General features: G+C 43.9%; 1 protein-coding gene across 1 annotated transcript in view; it reads right to left on the bottom strand.

The window, feature by feature from the left end:
• Positions 1-24,567, bottom strand: part of Arhgap31 (Rho GTPase activating protein 31) — a 71,527-nt gene that overhangs the window by 33,608 nt on the left and 13,352 nt on the right. The window contains exons 2-3 of the mRNA XM_028788157.1: positions 5,490-5,592; positions 3,273-3,417 (exon numbers count right to left, since the gene is read on the bottom strand). Of these exons, the coding sequence (XP_028643990.1) occupies positions 3,273-3,417; positions 5,490-5,592 (248 nt within the window). The remainder of the gene's footprint in view (positions 1-3,272; positions 3,418-5,489; positions 5,593-24,567) is intronic.

Here is a 24,567-nt window from a genome sequence, read left to right as displayed (position 1 = left end):
ACACACACACACACACACACACACACACACACACACACACACACGTTTATTTTATTTCATGTGTATGGGACTTTTGCCAGCATTTATGTCTGTATACCACATGGGTGCCCGGTGCCTGAGGTCGAAAAGTATGTGGAATCCCCTGGAACTGGAGTAATAGATGGTTGTAAAGCATTACATGGGTCCCCTGGAAGAGAAGCCAGTGTTCTTAACTCCTAAGCCATCTTTCCAGCCTAAGGGGAATATTTGTTTTTCAAATCTGTCCTTTGTTATTTTTTTCCTTAATTTTTTTCCCCTATGCTTTTATTGTGAGGACATCCTTCCACTTGCTAAATGGTAGGAAGACAACTTGGTTTTCCCGTCCTTAGCTGACTCTCAGTACCGCTTCTGGACCTTGTCCTTCAGTGTGTCTCCTGTTAATAGCTAATGCTTTTAGAACTCACACTGTATTTGAGTGGTGTGGGAGTTGTGAGCAGAATTTAATCTTTATCTCTACCTGTGAGCAGTACTCATCTGCATGTGAATGACGTTAACACCTACTTCGTAAGGTACTAAGTGAGCTCCTATTCATCTTGTTTGGTTTTGTTGTGATTTTTTTTTTTTTTTTGAGGTTTGGTTTCTCTGTGTAGCCCTGACTGTCCCGAAACTTGCTCTGTAGACCAGGCTGGCCTTGAACTCACAGAGATCCACCTGCATCTGCCTCCCTAGTGCTGTTGGTGTATGCCCAGCTTGTAAGGTCCTATTTAACAGAGAAGTCACTCAATTACAAGGCAGCTATTATCATTGTTAATATTATTATTCCACTACTATTTTAAATCATCTTGTTAATCCAGTGAGGCAGTATTTGACTTCAGCTATGTAGGTGAGTTAAACACAATGTCACAGTGTAACAGAGCTGTTTTCCTATGCCTAAGGCTCGCTTAGACATCACATTCATTACTGTAGGCAAAGACATCTGCTAAGGGACAGTCTGTAACAGAATGAACATAAGTAGGCCCTACTTCTGTAATCAAAACAAAACATTCTCATTTTACTTTTTATTGTCAATAATCTGTCTGAGTTCATGCCATTTTCTTCAATCCAGTTGACAAATATTGTCTTCCAGTTTTTTCTCTACTTTTCCATTCCCTGTGAGAGCACCACAAAGAGAGAAGTGGAGGCTATGGGTAGCAGGTGTCAACAACCCAAGGCTGTTGTTGACAAAATTAGAAAGAAACTGTTTTTGAAGTTTTTTTTGTCAAGAATTTATCTAGCTATCCACAACTCTTCATCAGCAGCTACAGTCGCCAGTGTTTATGATTAAGGTTTCTGTGTGCTTTGAGCTATTTTTCACTAAAATTCAACGTAGTCTGTGGGCAAGGTTATGCAAATTATTATACAAGAGAGCTAATACTACAGTTATATCATCAAAATAAATACCATTTTTTTTTTTTTTTTGGTTTTTTCGAGACAGGGTTTCTCTGTGTAGCCCTGGCTGTCCTGAACTCACTCGGTAGACCAGGCTGGCCTCGAACTCAGAAATCCGCCTGCCTCTGCCTCCCAAGTGCTGGGTTTAAAGGTGTGCGCCACCACCGCCCGGCAATAAATACCATTCTTGAATTTCCTTCTTTTTAAGCCTTTTAGAAAGTTAATTTTTTTTCTTAAAAGTTATCTGTGGTCTCTGTGTGTGTGTGCCTTCCACATTCCTACTCTCCCAAGACTTTCTTTTCTTTCTTTCTCTTTTAAGATTTATTTATTATATATATGTGAGTACACTGTAGCTGTCTTCAGACACACCAGAAGAGGGCATCAGATCCCATCACAGATGGTTGTGAGCCACCATGTGGTTGCTAGGAATTGAACTCAGGACCTCTGGAAGAGCAGTTAGTTCTCTTAACCTCTGAGCCATCCCTCCAGCTCCAAGCTCAACTCTTAAAAGTAATTATTCATTTATTTCTGCTTGAGTTTGAATGAAAGAACTTTTCACATGGTCAAAATTTATTACGAGATATTGAGAAATGTCCTGGTGCATGACTAGGACCCTAGATCTGGTGTTTTCTATCTGGGCTGCTAATTCATACGGTGCCCTGACCCCTGCACTGGCCTTGCAGGGTCGTTTCCTCGGTTCTCCTCTGACTCTGTGATCAAGTATCTTAGGCGACCCCACTCTTCTCCCCTTGTGTTTCTCCATGCATCCATCCACCCATTCTATAATCTACTTGTGTGGTCTTATTTTAGTTTTTTAAAAACCTATTAAAATTTTTAATTAACACACTTGGCATTAGCTTTCATTCTAACATTTTCAAACAAGATCTGCTTTTGCCAAGTCTCCCCACTTCCCCTGTGCCTGAGTCCCTTTGTCCCTTCCACCCACCAAAGCCTCTTTCCATGTTCACATCACGTGTCCTGCTGTCCTCCCCCACTTCCTGCACACCCCTTTCCCCCTGGGTTTGCACTCCAGTTTCCTAGCCTGTACCCACACTTACACACGCATGCGTGCGCACACACACACACACACACACAGAGGCATCACCAGCTTGGATCTGAGAGAGAACCTGCAGGCTTTGTTTCCCTGCATCTGGCTACCTTGTCAAGCCTGACTTTAACATTTGCTTTAATCATGTGTTTTGAGCCATTAGGTCTCTTTCCTGCTCACCTATGGGTGAGCTATCATTTGATAGCCGTACAGCACGGTGCAGCTAGTTTGCTTTTCCATCGGCAGTCCATTGGCATATCCCATCCTCTCTTCCCCTGGCCCAGGTGCTTTGCTGTTTTTTTTTTTCTTTTCCTTTTAGCTTTCTGACCTAGTCTTTTGATGTTTGGGATGAGGTGGAGTGGGGGGGTCTATCTCCCTTTTCTACCTACTGGTCTGTTCCCCAAGCCCCCAAACACAGAAGGAACACTCTTTTGAAAAACCGAACCATCACAATGTACAGCAAGCACCAGAGGCCTGAGATTCCTGCCCTGGGCTCTGCTGTGTGACCTTGGGCCAGCCACTTTACTTCTTTGGTTCTCAGTTTTCTCCCTGAACAATGAGGTACATTCAGTTGAATAAGCATAGAAATAATTTAGCCCAGCTCTCAAAACAAACAGCATCATTCTGAGAATCCAAGGAAGGAGCAGTTAGCAAACAGTCCGACCACTCGCCTTCCCTTGCTGTCTTACATCCACCACCATGCTAAGATAATGCCAACCAGCTGGCGAGTCGTGTTATTGTTATTTCAGTGTTGAAACTGCCCTTGGCCGGTCCATGCATCCCGCCCGCTAACCACAATAGAAATCCAAACACTCACCGTGAATTTCTCATAGAGCTCATAGGTCAGGAGGGGGTTGGGCAGCTCCCTGAAGTAGAGCTTGCACAGGGAGCCCACGCAGTGGATATCTTGAAGGTACACTTCCCTTGTCAGATCTGGGCATTGATCTGAGCCAAACTCCTGCCTGGAACAACAGAGACGGAGACATAACAATCCCGGGGAACATGCGCTCCATGTCAGCAGCTGCCCGGAGGCCCAGGAGTAAAAACGAGCCTCCACTGCTGATATGCCTGTGCTCCTGACCTCCACTGCAGGCATCAGGAGGCCACTGGAGAGACATCGCTTCTGGAGCCTGATGCTTGCTTGGAAGTCGGTTGTGACTGGAGGTCAGAAAACTCATTTGTGACCAGAGGTCCCCACAGCACCTTATCTGTGTCTTGGTCAGGAGCATTGGGTAGATAGGAAATGTCTGCCAAAAAAGTCTATTGAGATTTCAGTTTTTCCAAAGTGTTACTCAAAATGAAACTTTTTTTTTTTTTTTTTTTTTTTTTAGCAGTGAGACCCAAAACTGGAAGGTGGGGTGAGGCGGGGAGGTGGGGACAGTGTCAGGCCTTATCCCATATTTCCATAGTCATGTCTCAAACTCGCTTTAACTGGATACTCAAACCCAAGGTTTGAGGACCTAATTCAACTGCTGCTTAGGGAAACTTTTTTTCTAGGTGGCTTAGTGGTGACTCTTATGTGTCACTCGATTGTGTGAATATCTTAAGTGGTCAGTCCTCAGTGGAATTCCAGGAAACACCATGACCATCTGGTTCTAGGTTAGGCATCTGTGCCATTTTCTTTCTTTCCTTGTACTTTGTTTTCTTTCCCTTTGATCCACATTGTTTGAAACAGGGTCTCACGGTGTAGGCCAGGCTGGTCTTGAACTGACATCACAGGCCTGTACCACCAGCTCCAGTTGGTGGAGGTTTGACATCAAATCAGAAAACATTTCCTTATGTGAGTACACTGCCTCAAACTGTACATGGTTGTAAACTACAAGTATGGTTTTTAAATGATGAGTTTTAGTTTTAATATAGAAGTTAAGCTCCTGAGTGTACTCCTCTGTCAATTAGGTAGTGATAAACCCCACGAGACTCCGAGAATTGACATTTTCAAAGCAGTCCATTGCCTCCCTCTACTCTGCTTCCATCGCTTCAAAGAAGAGTGGGAAACTCCCCAATACTGTAAGTACCTCAAGGTAACTCATGGGGCTCAAGAAGAAAGGTGTTATGTGCATGTGTTTCTTTGAGAGCAGGAGAGAAGAATCTAGAATTTATTCATTTATTTTGCCCAGACTTTCCCTGCTCAAGGCTAAGGCACTCTCTAAATGAAAAAGATTCCCCCTACCTAAGCATCTTTCTGGATGCCAACTACCTCGTCATGGACCTTGGCTTGCAAGCTCTAGGCCCAGTACTTATCTCCAGAAAGAAAAAAATGCTGTCAATAAAATTCTAAGGGATCCTCATGCCGAGTATGGTAATATGCAGCTGGGATCCCAGGACCTGGGAGGATGAAGAAGGAGTTGTGAGTTCAAAGCTAGTCAGGCAGACCTTTTCTTAAAAACAAACAACCGCTGGGCAGTGGTGGCACACGCCTTTAATCCCAGCACTTGGGAGGCAGAGGCAGGCGGATTTCTGAGTTCGAGGCCAGCCTGGTCTACAGAGTGAGTTCCAGGACAGCCAGGACTACACAGAGAAACCCTGTCTCAAAAAACAAACAAAAAAAAAAAGAAGAAGAAGAAGAAGAAGAAGAAGAAGAAGAAAAGAAAACACCTAAGCAGCTGGGTGTGGTAGCACCATCAGTTAGAGAAATGTACAGTTATGCAGACTTCTAATTTCTCAACCATCTGAAATAACAAGTGTGTATCCAAAGAAAACCTTCCAAGGGCCTCAGAATTCTATGCTATGCAAGGGACCCTAATCTAGCTGGGCTTTAGAAAAACGTGTTCCCTAACATATAATTTAGATCACATGAGGTAAATCTAGTCCATCAACGAAGCATAAACCCTACCCAAGACAAAGAAAAAGCCGTTTTCACTGGACAGAATTCTACCAGGCTGGAAGCCTCCCGATTAGAGTTAGAACTGACAGGTAGTTTGTACCTCACAGAGGCCATCTTTCACGTTTCCAGTACTCCCAAAAAACTGCCAGCAGAGACAGACAGAATGAGAGAAGGCTCACTGGAGGATTCTGGGCTCTTGATTTAGCTTACCTTAGCCGCTGAATGTTTGAGGTGACACCCGAGAGGCGATAGATTCCATCCACAATGCCATGAGTCTCTATGAATTCAGCACAGCTCTTCAGCACATATGGAACTACATACAAGAAGAGAAACAGCCAAGCATTAGATGCAAATCTGTCCTGTAAAGACGCCCCCTAACAATCCAGGCAAGCTCAAATGCAAGGGACTCAGAAGAGCCACAAGTGTGAGCAATTGCTTGCAAGCGGTAGGCAACAGTCCTTGGAGACTTAAGAGCGTTTCTTTTTAAAGATTTAAATAAAATGTAATATATTTTATTTATTATTTACTTATTAGTAAATAACTTATTTATTATTAAATAAAATTTACAAAATTTAAATAAAATAAACTTACAAAAAACTTTTAAATGCTTAAAAAAAAAGTATGTTTGAGGTGTGGTAGGTGTAGTGGTGTGCATTTGTAATCCGAGCACTGGAGAACTCAGGGGTCAACCTTGGTTGCATAGTAAGTTTGAGGATGGCCTAGGTTATGAGACCCTGTTTCAAACAAACATAAAAACAAATAAAATAACACCCTACCCCCACTAATCTTCACCTGTCCTAAGAATGTTATTAACAGTTTAAAAATTCACAGAAATGCTATCTATCTGTTTGTAAGGGATACATACCCTCCTTTGAAAGGTGAGGCCCACCCCATAAACCTTCCTTCTAGTCACTATTTCAATGGGTTGCATATAAAAGGCTCTAACATGGCTTCTTACATGCTCACCCTCCCAGGGTTGGGAGCTCTGGAGGAGTGTTGTTGTTCTCTCCTGGGGCATTTCCAGAGTGACAGAATGACATATGTCTTTTAGATGCACAGAGGGAACATCAAGTCATTTGCCACTTAAGTCCCTTGACCATTCTGCCTGAGGTCCTCTTGTGACAGTGCAGTGAATGGTGACTTACTGTGGGACTGCCTAACCCTCAGACTAAAGTCATTTGTGGCTCCTGGTTACCTAAGGATGACACAGGTCCTCCATAAACAAAGGCTTGGTCAATGCTGTTCCAGATTCCCAACACACACCAGTCCTTCCTTGGACTGGACTAATGTCAATTCATTTATGCCTATTACACAAGCTTACTCCTGAATGCAAGTCTTTCATTTTAAGATAGGGCTGTGATATAGTCCAGGTTAACTTTGAAGTCACCAAGTTTCCCATGTACTGGGCTTAGGCAAACACCACTGCATCTGGCTTAGAGTAAACCTTTGTCTGGGTAGATATTAGAGGCTCAATTCCAGCATTCTACCTAGACACAGAGTATTTGGCTTCAACAGTCTCATTCTTGTTACTGGGTGCTGGAGGATCTAACCCAGGGCTGCCTGGATGCAAGGTGAGAACGCTATCATCAAGCTACAATCCCACGCTATCTAATTCCCCATGACGACACTTTCAAAGCATCTTCTTTTTCTTTCAGCTTTGAAATAATTGTAAGTTAGGCATTTAATCAAATTCATCATACTTAAAAATATCCTGCCCATCCCTCAAAAGCTAACACATACCAGGAGCCTCTCCCTTCGACAACATATTCTTATTTTGCTCATGGCTTACCCTACAAGACGGAAACTGGGGAGAACCTTCCAGTTAACCCAGGTACAAAGAGGTCAGGGAGTGGATTTTGCATTGGAAATATCAGAGGCCAGAGACCACAGAGGTGGACCCACTTCCTATGAGTGAATAGAGGGTGGGGTGGGGTCTGGGAGCAGGCCAGCCTCCCAGATCCTCCTCTCATCTTTGATCAGAAAAGCTACAGTTGGATTTGGTTTTATTACAGAGGAACTTTGCTCAGTCTGTGTGTCTTACTCTAAAGAGAGAAACAGAGCAGCAGTGCTTAAACACACACACAGGCACACACACGCACATGCACATGACATTTCTGTGGTGTAAACAACAGTGGACTCTTCCAACACCACCAAAGCTCTTCTGTAACTTGTCACGTGTGATGGACGGCTGAGAGTGAAGGCTTAGATGCCAAACTGCCTTTGCGGCCTGGGATTAAAATACACAATGAAGACAGTGGTGAGATATAAATCTCATGCTAGGACTAAAATCATTCTTGGAATCACTTAGTCCAGATCCTGGACATCAGAAGTATTCTGAAATGACAGCTGTTATTTCTGGGTTTTTTTGGCTGATGCAGGACATGAATTTATAACTTTTTTGTTGTTGCTGTTGTTGTCGATAACAGAGCTTAGCTCTTCCATCCAAATGAGCTGTCTAAACTCAGCTCTGCTCTTTGAAACTGCTGCTGTTCTTTGAGAGTAATTCTGCTTCTGTAAGGGTCTCTGTGCTTTTAGGTGACTCTGTGAGGCACAAAAGCATCAAATATTTTAGAGTTGGGGAAGTATACGGGAAGTCCTTGTTTACGGCTCTGAACGAGAGGGAAGAATTATTATAACTCCTTACAGAACTTAGAACATACTGCTTTCCCAGAGTTTGGTTCCCAGCACCCATACTGAATAATGTCTCTCAATCACCTGTGACTCCAGTTCTTGGGGATCTGACATCATCTTCTGGCCTTCACAAACATAGCATGCAGGCATTCTCTCTCTCTCTCTCTCTCTCTCTCTCTCTCTCTCTCTCTCTCTCTCTCTCTGTCACACACACACACACACACACACACACACACACACACACACACACACAGCAAAATACTTCAGTAAGAGTTTAGTCTCTGAGTCTCCTTGGACTGTTGTTTCCAGAGTCTAGCTACATCAAGGACAGTTTTCGGATTCTGATTCTGATCACGGTAGGATACTGATAGGCACAAGTCGAGTGGCTACAGATAAACAGAAAGTTTCCCTTGTCAACACAGGCATGGGGGGAGTGACTCTGGAGGTTGGAGTGACAAGAGTTTGATTTCTCTAAAGCCCAAAGAACTTTGGGTTTCTCCCACCCAGGTTCACACAGTTGCTGGTTACGATCCGATATTATCACCTCTTTGGCTGTTTCATGGGCACGTTTGTCCAGCTCCCCTGTTCTGGTTTGCTTTTGTTTCCCATGGATCAGCAATCTTGAAAGTTAACTTATAATCAGCACAAAGCTTTTCCTCAGATGGTTTCTGACAGGAGAGAAAAACCTTTCCCATTTCCCATTTACCTAGTGCTATAGGGTCCCTTGTCTCCTTGCATCTCACCAGGCACAAGCAAAACACACTTGAGTCCTGATGAACCTTTCAGTGAGCCTCTCAGAGCTCTGATTCCTACAAGGGTTTAGAGCAGAAAAGGCCACAGTGAAAGCTTTTCATCTCCCTCCAGAAGCTGTGACTCTGAACAGCCTCAGTTTCCAGGTAGCTGGGGTCTGGGGTAGATGCAAGCAAGCACAGTACTGTTTGGACACTGTGGGGGTTGTCAAAGCTACATTCTTTCAGAGCACATTAAATTACCTTTGTCTTTTAGAGGCACATGCATACCCTTCCCTGTTCTTATCTCCTATCCCTCTTTGGGTCCTTATTCCTGATCAAACTGATCAAAACACAGAGACCCTTACAGAAGCAGAATTACTCTCAAAGAGGAACAGCAGCAGGTCCAAAGAGCAGAGCTGAGTTTTGACAGCTCATTTGTATGGAAGAGCTAAGCTCTGGTATCGACAACAACAGCAACAACAACAACAACAACAAGTTATAAATACAAGGGTTTAGCTCGGGAGGCGGGGAGCTGTCTTAGCGATCACTTAGAACTTACTGCTTTTCCAGAGATCCTGAATTTGGACCCCAGCACCCATACTGAGTGGCTCACAACCACCTGTGACTCCAGCTCTCGGGAATCTGACATCATCTTCTGGCCTCTGTAGGCACCTTCACAAACATGGCATGCAGACATCCATGCATGCATCACACACACACACACACACACACACACACACACACACACACACACACGCACTGCTTGCTCCCATCCACCCCAGACCCAGCTACTTTTAAAGTGCACAATTAAGTGGGTTTTTGGAAGTACATTTACAACTTTAGGAATTGTAATACTATCAGTTGTAGAACATTTCATTATCGACTCCCCTCAAAAACCCAATATTGATTCTTAGTTACTACCCACATTCACCCTCTGAAGCCCTTGGCTAGCTTTCTATTTCCAGGGGTTTCTCTGTTTCAGACTTTTTACAAATATGCAATCTTAACTATGTGTGGTCTCCCGATGGGCTTCCTTTACTTAGCAAAACCTTTTCTAGATCCATTTACAGTGCAGCATGTATTCACACTTGGTTCCTTTCCATGACTGAATATTATTCTAAACAAATTCTTCATTTCGCTTATCCATTGACCAGTTGGTGGAAAATTCAGCTGTTTCCACTCTTTAGTTTATTATGAACAAAGAAGATTCCTCCGTGTGTGTGTGTGTGTGTGTGTGTGTGTGTGTGTGTGTGTACGTACATACATACATTTGGTGTGGACAGAAATATATTTTTTTATTTTTTTGGCTATAGATCCAGGAGTGGGAGGGTACCTTCTCGTTTCCCATCTTGGGGAACTGCCAAACTGTTCTTCAAAACAACTCCCACTGGCCAATCTAGGAAGATTCCCTTACTCCGACCCTTGTCAACACTTGTTATGGTCTCTCTGCTCTTATGGTCATCCTCCTGGGGATGCACTGGTATTTACTGTGGCTTGATTTGCATTTTGCTGATGGCTAGTGGTGCTTAGCATCAATTCCTGGGCTGATTGGCCACTTGTGTGTTTTCTCTGGAGTCTGTCTTTCAACTCAACTTTTAGTGGAATTGCTTGTCTTTTGGTGCTGTCATAATAGTTCTTGAAATATTCAGAATGCGAGACTCTCAGCACATCTGGTTTTGGCAAATGTTTTCTTCTAAGCAGTGGGCTGTCTTTATACTTAATTTTTTTTTAATTTCAAATTTTAGAAATTACAATGTAATTACATCATTATCCCCTTCCCCTTCTTCCTTCCAGGCCCTCCCTTAAATCCTGCCTTGCTCCTTTTCAAATTCATGGCCTTTGTTTTCCCATTATTCATCATTACATGCATATATGTATATACATATGTATTCCTAAATATAACCAATCACTGTGTATAATGTTATTCACACATATGCTTTCAGGGCTGATTATTTGGTATTGGATAGCCCATTGGTGTGCTCTGCCCTGGAGAAGGCTATTTCTGCCACTCTCAGTATTCCTTAGTTGCCTAAAGTTGTCTAGGTAGCCATTTAAGCCTTGTGGTCTTCCCTTCACCTACTTTGGTGTGTCTATTGGTGTTGTCTTTGCTCTAGGCAATACATATATGGGAACAGTTTCTAACACTGCAGGAGATACAGTATCACTGCAAACTCTCTGATGCTCTGGTTCTTACAGGCTTCCTGCCTCCCCATCCACAATGTTCTCTGAGCCTTATGCGTAGGAATGTTTTGTAGCTGTATCTGTTGGGACTGGGCTCCACCACTCTGCCTTATGATTGGCTACGGTTTTCTGCAGTGATTTCTGTCAGTCGCAAAGAGAAATCTCCTTGATGAGGGGGTGTTTTAGGGTTTTACTGTTGTGAAGAGACACCATGACCTTGTCAATTCTTATAAAGAAAACATTTAATTGGGATTGGCTTAGAGTTTCAGAGGATCAGTTCATTATCATTATGGTGGGAAGCATGGCAGCAGGCAGGCAGGCAGGCATGGTGCTGGAGGAGCCAAGAGTTCTCCATCTTGATCCACAGGCGGCAGAAGGAGACTGTGTCCCACACTGGGCAGAGCTTGAGCTTATGTAAGACCTCAAAGCCTGCCCTCCCCACTTCCAGTGGCACACTTCCTCCAACAAGGCCACACCTCCTAATAGTGCCACTCCCTATGGCCAAGCATTCAAACACACGAGTTTGTAGAGGCCATACCCATCCAAACCACCACAAGGGGTGAAGACTACACTTATCTGTGAGTAAAAGGACAAATGTTTAGATTATAGTTAGGGATTTTGCTGGTTTAGTAAAGTAGTGGGTGTAGGTTCTCTCCAAGATCCATGACTTCATGAACATTGAATTTAATTTTTAAAACATTTATTTATTTTAAAATTAATGTCTTTCCAGGCATGGTGGTACACGCCTTTAATCCCAAAATTGGGAAAGCTGAGGCTGGCAGATCTCAGTGTGATCATGGCCAAGCTGGTCTACATAAAGAATTTCAGGACAGCCAGGGCTACATAGTAAGACCCTGTCTCAAAACCAACCAACAAAACAAAACAACCAAAAACTAAACTAAAATAAATAAAATTGTCTAAAGCTGGCATACAAAGATGTATAATTATTAACATAAAATTTAAAAGCTCAGTTTGTCATTCGCAATACTTCCACATATTTAGGGTATTCTTTGAGGCAGAGAAGTTTTTGAGGCAGAGAAGTTTTAAAACTTAGATAAGGTCCAATTATCTGATTTTTGTTGTTGTTTGTGTCTCTGATATCAGGAGAAAATTAATCTCTGATTTGTGTTGTCTATATGCTTTGCTTCTCCACTATCACGTGCACAGAAGACGATGGTGTCAATACAGACTGCTTCTTGTCATAGATCAGGACACACAGATGCAGAGGTGCATTGTCCTTCAGGATCTCAGCCATTATTCCACACAAGGCTTTTCCAGAAGCCTCCTGAGGACTTGCTTTTAGAAGCAATAAAGAACTAGAATATGTAGACTGGGTGTGGAGGCTTGTGCTTCTGGTCTCAGTACTCAGGAGGCTAAGGCAGGGCTATTGCTGTGGATGTGAGGCCAGCCTGGGCTACACAGTGAGATCCAGGCCAGGTTCTAGCTTCTTTGGAACCACAGCGCTCTGCACTTCCTCATGTACTGGTGTGGAGGGCACACCCCTGTCTTGGCCTAGGACCCCCTCCACCTCTACGGGGAACTCCTCCACCTGCCTAATTTGACTCTGATGCCTTCTTTGGACGAGTTTCCTGCATGAATTTGCCTTTCCAGTGCCTTCTGTCTTCATAGCATTCTTTAGAACTACCCAAGCTCAGTCCAATTACAAATTATATTTATTCGTAGGACTCTTTCATACACACATGCACACATAAATAACTTACTTTTCAGTTCTCGAATTGTCAGAGATTTGTTAAGTTTTATGACAAACTATGTATGTCATACCTTAGGGAAGAGTAGCTTTGTCACATACGGCTAGTAGCAGAACAGATTGCAGGGAAATTTGAGACAATCGAAATGACAAATTTACATACTCTTTGGCTCAATGGTTCCTCTTCTAGGAATCTATCCTACAGATAGTCTTATATACATAATAAATAAAGTATTTACAAAGTTATTCATGATGACAGTTTTGTTTAAAAATATAATATTATTAAGAAAAAATTCACTAAGCCTGTTGTGGTAGGCCCTATCTTTCATCCTAGCACTTAAATGTGAGAAACAGGCAGATCTTCAGGAGTTCAAAGACAGCCTGGTCTACAGAGCTAGTTCCAGGTTAGCCAGGGCAACACAGAGAAACCCTTTCTTGAAAACCAAACCAACAAATCAACCAAACAAGATAAAAAAAAAAATGAAAAAAATTTCTAACATAAATAATAGAACATTCAGATTGTAGAATATTATATAATTATTAAAAAGAATAGCAAAACTCATTTACTGATAGAGTGGTTTTCGAGCTATATTATTAAAAAAATAACAAGATGGAGTTTTGTTAGATGAACGTAATGACATGTTAACTAACATCTGTTTACTTTAGAGAATAAGAGAAAAGATACCCATTTGTCCATGAATTAGCATATATGGAAGGATGTAAAAGAAAGTTGTAAATTTTGTCACCGACAGGAAAAGGAACTGGGGAAATATGTTCCTTCAGCGTACATTGCCTTTAAATATTTTCATAAATACAATTGAAAAGTCTACTGCCAGCCTGCTCTGTCCAGCAGCAGGTACTAGGTACTGTCTGTCTCTTTGCTGTCTCCATTTCTAACTGCTCCTCTGAGATGCGGGACCTTCAGAGGAGACACTTTCCACACCAGCCACTGCTCTGGCTTTTGGTCTGTTTTTTTTTTTTCAGACAGATTTTCTATTCTACATGCAGAGCCAGCCGAGAAAACAGATAAAGTTCATCCCTGTTTTGAAACATGAGAGTTGGTTCTAGAGAGGCTGGGCAAGTTGGCCCACATCGCAAAGCCTCTCAGTGCTGAGCTAGGCTCCAACTCCAGCTTTGCCTGATGCCACAGGCCATGCCTTTTCTATGACATCACTGTGGTGCAATGCAGAAGAGAGAAAGCCCCAGGCCTACCACACTCTTTCTTGGGGGGAGGGGGGAGACAGGGCCTGCTAAACATGCTTGCCTAAGGAGGACAGAAGAGTGGTCCTTTACCTTGGTTGCCAAAGTGACAAAAAGTTTACGACCACAGGCCTGCCTCGGTGTTAAACATTACACTTAATAACCACTTAAAGTGTCTTTGAAAAAGTTACAAAAGAACATAAGTGGCTTTTTAAAAATGAAAAATACTTCCTGAGCTGGGTGTGGTAGTATGCTCCTGTAATTCAAGCTCGAGACACAAGGATCAGGAGTTCAAGGACAGACTAGGGTATGAGAAGCAGTATAGATCCAACCACCAGCAAAACCCCAAACCAACCAACTAACCAGCCAAAGAAAGAATCTACCTCATTTTCTATATTAAATGGCAAAGAGGAAGAGACTCTGGAGTGTTACAGTGACTGCCTGTAGACAGTGGAGGCTAAACGACTTGTTTTCCTCAGTTCTCTGAAGGAGCAGAGCTTTCTAAAACCAAGGTTTTGAAGAGCAAGGTTGACTTAAAAGAAGCTGGAGGGGTTCCTGAGACCAGAGAGGCAACGTAATGTTTGTAATGTTTGCAGACGCCCTTTCCCGTGATCCCATGAGGCAACTGCCCTCCTTAAACTGAAGTGTTTGCCTAACCTGCTGGCAGGGCCTCCAGGGATCAGCTCTGCCCTCCCAGGCTCCCAGGGAAGACTCCAGTCAGGAGCGTCTTCCTGGAGCTCAGGGACCAGGTGGCTCAGTGGTCTCCCCTCACTTCCTCCCAACTCTCAGACGCTGCACGGTCCTTGATATGGCGACTCTAACACTTATTTTTTTTTTTCATCCATTGCAGCTCACTACTTATAGAGATGCTTTCAAGCTATTACACAAACGAGGACCCTAGAGCTCAGAGGTATTGAGCAACACGACCAGTAGGAAAACATCCAGCGAAACACAGTAAGGGCCCTAGGCAGCAACTTTTTTTTTTTTAAAACAAAGACTGTACATGGTGGTGGGGCACAGCCAGGGATTTGAGGGTTTGATAAAGTACAAAAAAAAAAAAAGATAATGTACATTTAAGGAACTCCAGCTGTTGGAGAGGGACTATGTTAGAGAGAGCTGAGCCTGGATCTTTACCCTTAGAGCTTACTGTGTTGTGAGCCGAGTGGATAAATAAAGGCCATGGGGGAGGGAGGGTGGCGACTCATCAAAGCCAAGCAGTGGAATTCCGACCCTGGAACATGAGTGATTTGAAGTGACGGGATAGACACCACGTGTCTGAAGAGTGCTTCTTGGTCAAGTGTCTGGGACATAATAAACACTCGGCACATGGCGAACAGAGAATGGTATAAACAAGGTAGAAACGGAGAAATAATGCTGTGAATCCCAGGAATGCTGCCTAGACCAGTCTGGTGGAAGGCAGGTTAATAGGGGAGTTTTCAAACGATGGCCAGGGAAGATTGCATTCTATCTTGATCTCTACATCCAGGTAAGTCCTGCTAAACAATCCCTCGATAATAGTATTCCTCTTTGCAAACGTGCCCTGTGGCTTCTCTAGAGTCAGTTCCTATCCAGGCAGCTCCAAGGCTAGATCTGCAGCTGCCTTCAGGGGCAGACGGGACCGCACAGGGTGCCTCTGGGCGGGTATGAGCTTGGTGCTGAGCTCCAATGTGGACTGTGTTGTGGCTACAGGCAGCACCCCACTTAGGTCCTTGGGCTGGCCTAGTTCACCCTGCTCACAGAGGCCTCATCTGAGGATTTCTGTCTGTCTGTCTGTTAGACAGTGTGTAATTTGAAAATATTCCCCGCCTCCCCACCCCACTATCTATCTGAGAATAAGGCTTCACTCTTAAAGGACATGTAAGGGATCTATAAGGCTGACTGCCCTTCTAACAGGGCAGGAGTGGCTGATTTTTATATGAAGCAAGGCCTTATGACTCATGCCTGAAATCCCAGCAGTTGAGAGATAGAAGCAAGAGGTTATCCTTGTCTACATGTTAAGTTCAAGTCTAGCCTGGGAGATTCTGTTTCAAAAAAATATATCTTTACTGGACAGTTCTTTTTATTGCTATTAGCTTTTCAGGGAGCCTTTGAGTAGAACCCCTTCACGGGCAGTGAACAAAGAGGGTGGTCATGTATACTTCCAGACAAAACGTCCCGGGAAGAGGAGGGGTATAAACCCAGGACGCCAAGGAGAGGCAAAAATAAATCTCCTATTAGACATGATTCTTCACTGACACCAGGCATCTTAAAGTGAGAATAATGAAACCTGCTCCTCCTTTGATTATGTGCCCAGGCCACCGTTATTTGCAGGTCACCCAATGATCTGAGGCCACCGTTATTTGCAGGTCCCCTGATGGTCTGAGGCATAGATGACCAAATGCTCAGGAAGCCAAAAGCTTTGCTGTTATTTTATTTAATTCTTGTATCACTGAAAAGGAGGCATGGCTATTTTTATTTTCTTTAAAATATGTGTTGGCAGGCTTTTGAAAAAGTGTGTGTGTGTGTGTGTGTGTGTGTGTGTGTGTCCTGTTCTTGCAGGTTTAAACCCAGAGCTGCCTGGATTCGACCTTACTCTGGGGAAGCCATGGAGCCTGTTGACAAAGAAGAACATTGTTATCCAGATGGTGCTTTCAGAAGACTTACCTGGCAGTGGAGATCAAGGCTTCATTTGCACGTGTGGTCTCGTGTAGAGGACAAAGGTTGCTTTTTCTGGGACAGGGGTTAGCACTGAACCTGGAGCTTGCTGTTTCAGCCATACTGGCTTGCTGGCAATCTCCGGGTATGCAACGGTTTTGCCCCTCAGTGCTGGGTTACAGACATTTGGCACCGAGTCTGATTTTCATATGAATTCTGTAGATCTGTGCTTGCCAGGAAGCACTCAGCCAGCAAGCCATCTCCCAGGCTATCATTCTTATTTTCTAAGTGGGAAGAGCATGGTAGACCAAAGAGCTAGAGTAGCATTGGGGTATCTAGAGTCCTTGGACTTTTCAATAGAGTTTAGTAAGCATAACTCCCACTTGAGGTAGATCCAGACACAGGCTAAGAATGAGCAGAACCAAAAAAGAACAACACGAAGCACGGAGTCAAGAGGGCAAGGGCTTAGGTGAGAGATTATGAAGCCGACTTTGCTCCAGAGCAATCAGATTTAGACCTTTGAGGAGAGCAAGTCACTCCTCGGAATTGTGATAAGAAACTTTCAGGACAGCACCATGAGCCAACAGAGTTCCCAGGCCATAAGTGACTCCCAGCTTCAGACTTTTATCCATGCTGGAAGCCATTTCTGGATGGAATGAGGGCCAATGTTCCTTTCTGAACTACTGTCCTAAGATCCATCAGCTTCCTGAATGAAGCTAAAAGAAGCTGGGTCAGAACATAAGAGCCGAGTCCACCTGCAAATGTTTGGCTTCTTGCTCGTGGTGGTTTACATCAAGGTCTTCCTGGACAAGGCATGACAGTTATTCTTGTTTGCTTGTTTTGTTTTTGTTTCTCATTTGCATTCTTCATGACTTTCCAACTCACCCCACCCATAGGAATGGAAATTTTCGTTAAATAAAATGTAAGCGTCAATATCAGAAGGTTTAAATATATCTGCGTTGGTATGGCTGGACTCCCATTAACCCCAACCCTATACTTACTCTGCCAAAGTCAGAGTCCTCCAGGGACTTAGCTGTATACGGTTCTTAGTTCATCTACAGCCCTGCCCTCTACTGACGTCATCATACGGCTCTCCTGCTCATTGGACCCTCTGGTTTCCTGGGCGGTGCAGCTTCCTAATGGTTTCCAGATCCGTGGCACTGTGGGCTCCAGCCACGGCAGTAGTTTTTCTAACATCAGGTTTGCCAATGGGGGATGGGGAGAATTCAGAGAATGTGACTTCATTCTGGTGAGTAGGCTAAGCCCATGTGAAGAACCTCCAGGTAGCAGCTTGTCAGCTCCTCCGTGCTCCCACCCCCACCCACCCCAGCATCTTTTCATTTCCTGCCTGATATTCCTGAGCCACAGGCAGCCATTGTTTCCAGAACAGCTTTGCTTGGAAGCCTTGGTACTGAGGCCTCCCAGTGCTTCCTGTTGTTACAAGGCTTCTTTTTCCTGCTAGAAACAAGGGCACATCCTGCCGTAAGTAACCCTTTTCAGGCAATTTTATGTCTTACACAAGCTTGCCCAGTGATTGAAAACACTGGCTGCTCTATACACTTATTTTGTTTAATATTTTTTTAAAAAATTATTCTTAGAAGCTGGCCTGTTGGCTTAGTGGATAAAGGTTCCTGCCATCAACCCTGATGACCAAAGCTCCATCCCCCAGGCCTGAAATGATCGAAGGCACAGAACCAACAAGGTGTTCTCTGACCTTCAAACCCTCCAAGCCCCAAGTTAAATAAATAAAATGTAATAAAAAATTAAAACTTATTATTGTACAAGGACTGCAAGTAATTAGTAGGCAAAAAAACCTACAGATGGATATAAGAAAAAGAGTCACCCAATCTCATCCGATGTATGAGTCAGCAATGAAGCCATTTCAGTGTTTGTGACTTAAGAGATGTGTTTACCGCACAGTTTACCACAGGACTCAGGTGGGGCTTGCAGCAGGAGCTGTTCCCAACAGCTTATATGAGGCAGGGAGATCTATCAAAAACCAGTGTCTTAGAAGACCAGCCTAGGGGAGGGTCTCCATATTAATATACAAAACGGTCTCCTGGGAGCTGAAAGAAAACACAAACTCAGACAGAGTCCCCTGAAAGGTGTTAGGAACACCCTTGGAGAAAGATCTTCTTTAAATAAAGGTGAGTGTGTGTGTGTGTGTGTGTGTGTGTGCGCGCGTGTGTATGCAGGCACGTATAAATGTATGTATATATGCATGCATGTGTATATGCAGGCATGTGTAGATGTAAGTATATATGCATATATGTATATATATATAAGCATGTATATATTTATGTATATATGCATGTATGTATGGTATGAAAGGAGAACTGGGTCAGTTGCTGCTCTAAGCTTTTGAAGACGGATCTGCCTGTGCTTGACATAGCAGAGATCTCCTCGATCCTTTCCTCAACATCACTGTCTCTACTTACATGTGTGGGACCCTCAAGACCACCTCTCATCCCTTTCTCATACTGAAAGCAGATGTCTCCAGTAGATACGGGGACTTTAGGTGTTCTTTAAAACCTATGTGAGAGATGCCAACCCAAAGGCTAGTCCATCCACTTCAGAGAAAGTAATTTTCAAAACAACTCCAATCCCTGGACACTCCTGAAGAGTCTGAGGATTCGCTTCTGGCGCAGATCACAAGAGCCTGAGTCATTTGAGTCTTGGTTTTGTGGCCCCAGGGAACGGAGCTGAATGCTAAGGGTGGGTTCTGCAGACGGCATCCCTCCCCTGTTCTGGATCACTCTGGTTCTCACACTGTGCTCTTGCAGAGGGGCCTCCCCTGCACCTCAGCTCAGCAGACAGTGCTTTATCTCTCACGGAAAACCAGGCAAACACTCATAGCAATCTGTGGTTTGTTAAAACCACAAGGGATGGTGACAGTCAGGCTTCTGTCCTGAAGATTAGCAGCTCAGACATCAGTCATATCTTCTGAAGACTAACACCCACCCAGAGGCCCACACTGAGAGTACCCTGGTCTGTTCTTCCCTTGACTGTTCTTATTCCTCTGATGTCAGGGCTATCTTCAGACATGATTTTTGCCAGATATGTTTAGGATTAAGGCTGGACAATTATGACTTGGAAGGGACTTTGTTAAACATGCTTGACTCTGTGCCAGGTAACCTGAGGCCCCAGGAAGTTCAGGGTTCCATCCAAGGCCACCCAGCTCAACAGAGGCAAAGTCCAGAGCTGGAGAGAGACTGAACCAGCAAGAGTAGTTCGCCAAGTGCTTCAGATTTCCTTTCTCTCTAATTTTCAGAATTAAGGCTTAACTATCCAGTAGGCTTCTTTGTGACCAAACTAACACACACTTTGATGACAGATGTAATTCACAGTGTTCAAACTTAGACCCTCCCTTAGTGGTTAGGTCAAATTAATCATGTTTATCTGATCCCCACATGTAAAGCGCTGTGCCAGACTCCTATGATTCAAAGTTGTACCTTATGAGACACTGCACATGACATCAGCTTGTAACCAGGTTAGTTCAATTACACAGCAGCTAAATGTCGGGTAGAACAAAAATGTCAGGCAGAGCCCTTGTTCATTCTGTAGCTGTGGGCCAGAGTCATTGGATTTAATGACATCTTTCTGCAGAGGAAAGGGAGTGGGCTGCCAGAGACTGCCTCTCCTCTGTAAATATGCAGTCTTCTGATCCCATGCAAAGAGGAGAGGTTCGTTTATTTTTGTAAGAATCTGGTGATTCCTGTTTGAAGAGGGTGTAGGCTTGCGATGGATTGTCCAAGGCTTAAATTTCCTGCACAGAGATGGAAGTAGTAAGCTTTAAGGGTGTGGTCACAGCTGGGAGAGAGTTGTCCTCAGGCTAGGAGCTGTGAAAGAACACTGGGGACTGCAGAGGAGATCTGGGAGACATCCTTGGCCATCAGCTACATGGAAGAAGGAGCATATTCCCAGGTCGGAGGCCCAGTGGAGGCTCAAGGGGACTGACTGGTCAGGTGCCAGGAGATGTGATCCATTCTCTATCTACAGGATCTGGACTAGGGAGAGTAGGCAATGAGTTCTTAAGTGACAACATAGGAGAGATGGACAGGGCCTGACAGCTTTTATGATCTGACTCAAGAAAAGAAGCCACTGACGTGTTTTGTCTTGTGATTTGCAACTGTGTGCTGATTCCACTTGGTGAACTTCTGTACCGGTTTCTAAGCTTCTGAGAAGGAGACAGAGCAGAAGAAAAGAGGTTCCTGTTCAAGTCTCTGCATGAGACAAACCAATGGCCATAGTCCATCCTCTCCTACAGGCTTCCCAGGTTCATCTGCCCATCCAGTACTTCTTGGTGCGTACTCTGTGGATAGGGACTGAGTACCAGGTACCAAGGACATAGCCAGGAGCAGAGCTGGAGTCTCACCTTCAGGGGACTTTGTGTCTTCTGAGAAGAAGTACATACATCTTTCTCTGGCTTCTAGTTAAGTAGATGAGTACTAGAGCCAATCTGCCTGTGTTTTAACCCTTTCACCGTTGCTTCCCACAAGGGAAATCAGGGCATTTATTCTGTAGGGAGAATACCATCCTCCTAGTGTGCAGGGAAGGTCCAGTTTATGATAAAGCTTTCTTTCACTTTAAGACATTTCTCATTTGGAATAAAGAAATTATGTGGTCACTTTACTAAGAAGATTTGATTTGCTCATTTGTAAATTGGAGGTAATAATAAAATCTAAGGATAGTTTTGGGGTTTGGGGAAAATGCTTAAAAGAGTGTTAGTCCACTCATCATGAAAGGTGGGGGTGGGGTAGAGGTGGGAGACAGAGGGAGGGAAAGAGGGAGGGAGGGAGGGAAGGAGGGAGGGAAGGAGGGAGGGAGAGGGAGAGGGAGAGGGAGAGGGAGAGGGAGAGGGAGAGGGAGAGAGAGAGAGAGAGAGAGAGAGAGAGAGAGAGAGAGAGAGAGATCATTTTGGAACACACAGCTCTAAAAGGGATGTTTCTACCAAGTCCCTCTCCCCAGAGATCAGGGGACCTGGTGGAAGAGGGGGTAGAAAGATTGTCAGAACCACAGGGGATGGAGGACACCAGGAGAACTCGAACCTCTGAATCAACTAAGCGAGGCACATATGAACTCACAGAAACTGAAGCAGCAAACTCAAGGCCTACAGGGATCTGCACCAGGTCCTCTGCATACGTATTATAGTTTTCAGCTTAATATTTTTATGAGACGCCTGAGTGTGTGAACAAGTGGATCTCTGATTCTCATGCCTGCTTTTGGGGCTCTGTGGGTTTGCCTGGTCCAGCCTAGACGTTATGGTTTTTGTTTTGTCTTAACATATTTTATTTTGTCATGTGTGGTTGTTATCACTTAGAAGGCTCTTTTCTTTCTTTTTTTGTTTTTTTTGTTTTTTTTTGTTTGTTTGTTTTTCGAGACAGGGTTTCTCTGTGTAGCCCTGGCTGTCCTGGAACTCACTCTGTAGACCAGGCTGGCCTCGAACTCAGAAATCCAGCAGGCTCTTTTCTAATAAGAGACATAAAATGGAGGTGGGGGGGAAGAACTGGGAGGAGGGAAGGGAAGGGAAACTGTAAACAGAATATATTGTGTGAGAAAAGAGTCAATTTTAATTAATTAATATTAATAAGAACAAAAACAGTGCCTTAGAATCCCAATGATACAAACAACCTCCTATTAACTGCTTGCTTCTCTCTATGCGTCCCTCACACTCTGCCCTATATGAGGAGTGTCTTCATGTCTCCACAAAGGGCTTCGTGAAAGATTCCTCCATAATGGTGTAAGCACGTAGGCCAGCAGGCCAGTGGGCTGGCCAGGGATGTTATGACTCATATGCTGTCAGGCAGAAACATAGGATCTAGGAGATCAGTCCCTCAGTCCCTTTCTGAGTAAGGCTGCCATATATGGGTTTAACATAAACAATAAGTAACTGTTAGTTTAGCCTCACCCCAATGTTGCATGAACCCTCGGTTAAAACAAGATTTGTTGTCTACCTGAATTTCAAATGCAGTATCCAGCATTCCTGGTTCCTAACTATGTCCCTATATCTGAGTCCCTCTCCTACTAGGCTGCCCATAGCCTAGGAGGAGTGTTCTCAGGAAGCCTCATCCACACATCTGCAACTGGCTCTTAGTTGCAGGTCAGCCCCAAACCGGTGTACTTTCTCTCAATGACTTAGCTCCTTCCCCAAAGAACTGAATAGAGAGTGGCAGACACAAGACAAGGACTGGGGTGTGTATGTGTGTGTGTGTGTGTGTGTGTACAGGAAAAGGGTCAAGGGATTTAATGAACTATCTCTAAGTTGAAGGAATTTACATTTTCAAGTACTTTCCTTTCTCCTTTTCCCCCTTAAAATAATTAATTATATGCTAAGCCTGGCCTAAGTATGTGAGAAACAGGCTTCACTTGCACATGCACACACATATGCACACACATCCATAATCTAATCAATGATTCTTTTTGATAATTATTGCCAGATGAGCCTACAGTGTAAACTGCATGGTACCATAACTATCATCATTTTACAGATGAGAAGCCAGAGGCTAAGAGAGTATTACTCCCTTGCTGGACAGCATGTGTATCTAAGTGGTACAACAAGGCTTTAAGGCTGTCTTTCTGACTCTTAATTTCACTCAAGACCAGCCTGCCATCCTGCCCTTTCCCAGTGTCCACTCTGGCAGTGATTAATTAATTAGTAAGTAGTCCTTGAATGAATGCATGATTGAATGTACAAATGACTGTAAACAGACCCAGGGAGGCATGTTTACCTCTGTAGGCTCATCTGACAGTAATTATCAAAAGAATGATCGGCTAGATAGTATCTATACATTTTCACTTAAAAATTTTTCATTATTAATTAATTTGTGTGTGTGTGTGCACATGCATCTACAAACACATGGGTATGCACACACGTATGCACTTGGAGCCTAAGGTGACAGGATAACTTTTGGGGGCTGTTTCCCCCCAAAGCTGTTTCCTTCTACAATGTGGGTCTTGGGGATCAAATTCACATCAGGCTTGGCAACAGGTGCCTTTACCTTCTGAGTCATTTTGCTAGTCAAATTTTGGATTTTGAAAACTCGTCAAAGTAATGTTTTCGGAGACAGTCTAGAATGTCCTTGAACTTGAGGTAATCCTCCTGCCTCAGCTTCTCAAGGGTGGGGTGTTACCACTATGCACAGCTGTCAGAGTATCATGCTTCAGGTCTGCCGCTTTTATGACAGTGTTTGGTGTTCTGCATGTTTTCCTCACAGCTTCTGTATCTTAGCTGATATTCCTATCTACTCCACTCGTTACAGTGTTTAACACTTTCCTGTGTAAGGCAGGATTCACCAGGTATTTTAAGGGTTGAAATCATCCTTTTGGGGTTCTTAACTCAGAGCCTCTGGTCCCTCCAGTTTGAAGGATTTTATGGAGACACGTTCTGACTGTCAATTTTATACGAAAACAGCAAAAACCATGGTCTCTGCACAGTTCTGAGTATCCCATTGAGAAACTTATTTCTTCTTTTGATCTTGCTGTACATTTGGTATTCATTTTTTCTTGGTATGTTTCCATTTACACACGAATGACCTCAGTCTGGTTTTTAGCTAGGGCTGGTTGAAGATGCAGAGCTTCCTAAATCCCTGTGGCCTCAGTTACAGCTGCTCTTTCAAAGCTGGGACAGTTTGTACACATTCTGTTACACACACACACACACACACACACACACACACTTCCAAGACAGTGGGGTGGAAAACAGAAGATCTACTTTGAAGAAGTGTGACAATGAATATGAAAAGCAAAAGCCCACCATCTTAAGAAAGGAGCAATAGAACCGGGTTGGTTCCAAGCTGTGACATCAGGTCTGGGACGGCTTTGATCAACATTCAGAGAGTGTTTACAACTTCCCAGCCTCTTGACAGAAAGTGAGAGGACCCCTAGGAGGTCCTGGAGAGTTGCAGGGCTGAGTTGCACACAGACTTGTTGTCATCTCGTGATACCAGCAATGGACTTTTCACCTGTGCCTGACATGTTCCACCAGGTCACGTGCACAGCCACGGAAGAGTGGTCCCTTAAAAGGCATGTCAAGAAAGACTAAATACGCCGGGCGGTGGTGGCGCACGCCTTTAATCCCAGCACTTGGGAGGCAGAGGCCGGAGGTGGATTTCTGAGTTTGAGGTCAGCCTGGTCTACAGAGTGAGTTCCAGGACAGCCAGGGCTACACAGAGAAACCCTGTCTCAAAAAACAAACAAAAAAACA

Source organism: Grammomys surdaster, unplaced genomic scaffold (genome assembly GCF_004785775.1).
Source record: "Grammomys surdaster isolate TR1022 unplaced genomic scaffold, NIH_TR_1.0 125704, whole genome shotgun sequence".
Lineage (NCBI taxonomy): Eukaryota > Metazoa > Chordata > Mammalia > Rodentia > Muridae > Grammomys > Grammomys surdaster.
The sequence above is the reverse complement of the archived record's forward strand: the minus strand, read 5'-3'. Positions and strand labels throughout refer to the sequence as shown.